General features: G+C 47.6%; 1 protein-coding gene across 1 annotated transcript; it reads left to right on the top strand.

The window, feature by feature from the left end:
- Positions 1-1,022: 1,022 nt before the first annotated feature.
- CLDN34 (claudin 34) lies at positions 1,023-1,667 on the top strand. Its single transcript, XM_059724388.1, has one exon. It carries the CDS (start codon positions 1,023-1,025, stop codon positions 1,665-1,667), a length of 645 nt encoding a protein of 214 aa, XP_059580371.1.
- Positions 1,668-2,217: the final 550 nt, after the last annotated feature.

Here is a 2,217-nt window from a genome sequence, read left to right as displayed (position 1 = left end):
CTGGCTGAGGAGTCAGCTTTCCTGACTAGCTCAGAGGTACTGACAGATCCCAAGCCTGGCAGCTGCCGCCACACTTCCTGTTCTGTGCAGCACCTGGAGCTGCAGGCATACAACCAGCTGCAGGCTGGCTGACCCCAGAAGGGCTGTTCTACCGCTGCTGCCACAGCTGTACTGCACTGCTCTGAGTGGGGGTGGGAGGGATGGGCCAGCTCAGAGGTGCCGATGGAGCCTGAGCCTGACAGCTGCTGCCACACCCCTGCCCTGTGCATCTCCCAGGGCTGTGGGCACACAACCAGCTCTGGGTTGGCCAGGGCTGGGGGTGGGGTGGGGGGCTGTTCTGCCCTCCTTGCCTCCAGCTGGCACTGCTGCAGCTGTGCCGCAATGTGCCTCTCTGGATGGGGTAGGAGGGCAGGAAACTTCAGCTCTGCTGCTTCTGCCCAGTGAGTGGAGCTCCAGCTCCAACTCCCAGACATTTTGGATAGTGTCTGGGGGCTGCAGCCAGAGCTCCGTGCACTGGGCAGAAGCCACTGGACCCGGCAGGGCTGTTGTTCTCCCCTCGCCTCCAGCTGTGGCTCCTGTTCCTGTCGCACCACGCAGCACCACCTCCCAAGGCATCCAGGAGCTGGAGTTGGAGCTCCACACGTGGGCAGAAGCCATAGGGCTAAAGCTTCCCACCATTCCACCCCACCTAGAGAGGTACATTGTGGCACAGCCCTGGCAGTGCCAGATGGAGGCAAGGAGGGCAGAACAGCCTCTTGGCATCCCAGTGGAGAACCACTGATCTAGGTGCTATTCTGCTTCATATGTTAACTTTAAAACAATGTACCAGTTATGAAAAGGTGATTAGCATCATCCCTCAGTATAAGTCCTTCCTCGTATGTCTACACCCTCATACACAAGTACAGACATGAATTATCACTTTTGTAACTGTATACTGTTTTTTTTTCAGTGCCTGTGGAATCAATGAATTTGGCTAATATGCCTGCCACAGAATTGTGACATTTGTTGAAGACCTCCAAACCATGACCTCCTTGGTCAGCAGTTCTCACCTGCAACTAGCTGGGTTTGCTTTTGGTACAGTAGGCTGGATCTTGTGCATGATTTCAATGGGACTTGTGGAATGGAGAGTGTGGCATGTGGACAACACCACCATCATCACCTCTGGTGTTGCATGGGTGGGAATTTGGAAAGTCTGCTTTATCAGTTACCTCCACATCTCCCCTGGTCTTAAAGAACAGTTCTGTCATAAATTCAACAATTATGAGGCCTTCATTCCCCATGAAATTTATGTTGCTCAGGGCCTCTTGCTGGCTGCCATGGTCATAGGTGCACTAGCACTGGGCTCTACTGTAATTGCTCTGAGGAATATTTATATGGGAATACTTTACACAAGTAAAATCTCCAGGTTTTTTCTAGCAGGTGGATTCTTGTACATAGTTGCTAGTCTTTGTGTCTTAGTTCCAGTGAGCTGGAATTTCTATGCTGTTACACATAACCAGAGTATCCCATTCCCTCCTCCTTACTACATGCCTTCTAGCCCAGAGGCACAGGAAGTTGGTGCTGCTATTCCTGTTGGGATCATATCTGCCATCCTGCTAATGATGAGTGGGACTTTTTCTCTCTCCTACAGATTTCTTGTAACTGCAAACATTAGAGAGGAGTCTTGATAGAAGAAAGGTGAATACTTCATAAAACAAGGGGATATGATAAATAGAAGATGGGTGGTCAGTGGCAATGACACCAGGATGCCTTAAAAAGTTTGCAGAATTTAGTTCACTAGAAGGATCATTAGTTCCCTGGTGTGGACCAGGTACTGATGGTTGGTGCAATGTGAATGCTGATCTATTTCCAACCAATATAAAACAAAAATATTAGATTGATCAATCTAATATTTTCATCTATCTATCTAATTTCATTATATAATAAAATATTAGATAGACAGATAGACAGATAATTTGCAGTCCAATGCCTTCATATTCAGGGACCCTTCTGGCTTGCATTCCAGCCTGTAGTACCATTAGTATTTTGGGATTTAAACAAGAAGAATGGCAGTAAAAGCATGGTTAGTGCTTTTTCATGTCAAATGTTTAACCAAATAATTGCTGCGTGTTACCAAGTACTTACCACCAAGGTTAATGGTTGACTTCTTGAGTTCTAACAATATTATTATTATTTAGATAGACATCCCACACTATCCAGAAAGGCTCAGAGCATCTT

The sequence above is a fragment of the Alligator mississippiensis genome, chromosome 1 (assembly GCF_030867095.1).
Source record: "Alligator mississippiensis isolate rAllMis1 chromosome 1, rAllMis1, whole genome shotgun sequence".
NCBI lineage: Eukaryota > Metazoa > Chordata > Crocodylia > Alligatoridae > Alligator > Alligator mississippiensis.
Note: the sequence above shows the minus strand (reverse complement) of the source record. Positions and strands in the feature narration are given on the sequence as shown.

Coding starts and splice junctions, on each gene's coding strand:
- CLDN34 (XM_059724388.1), top strand. CDS start 1,023: ATGACCTCCTTGGTCAGCAGTTCTCACCTGCAACTAGCTGGGTTTGCT.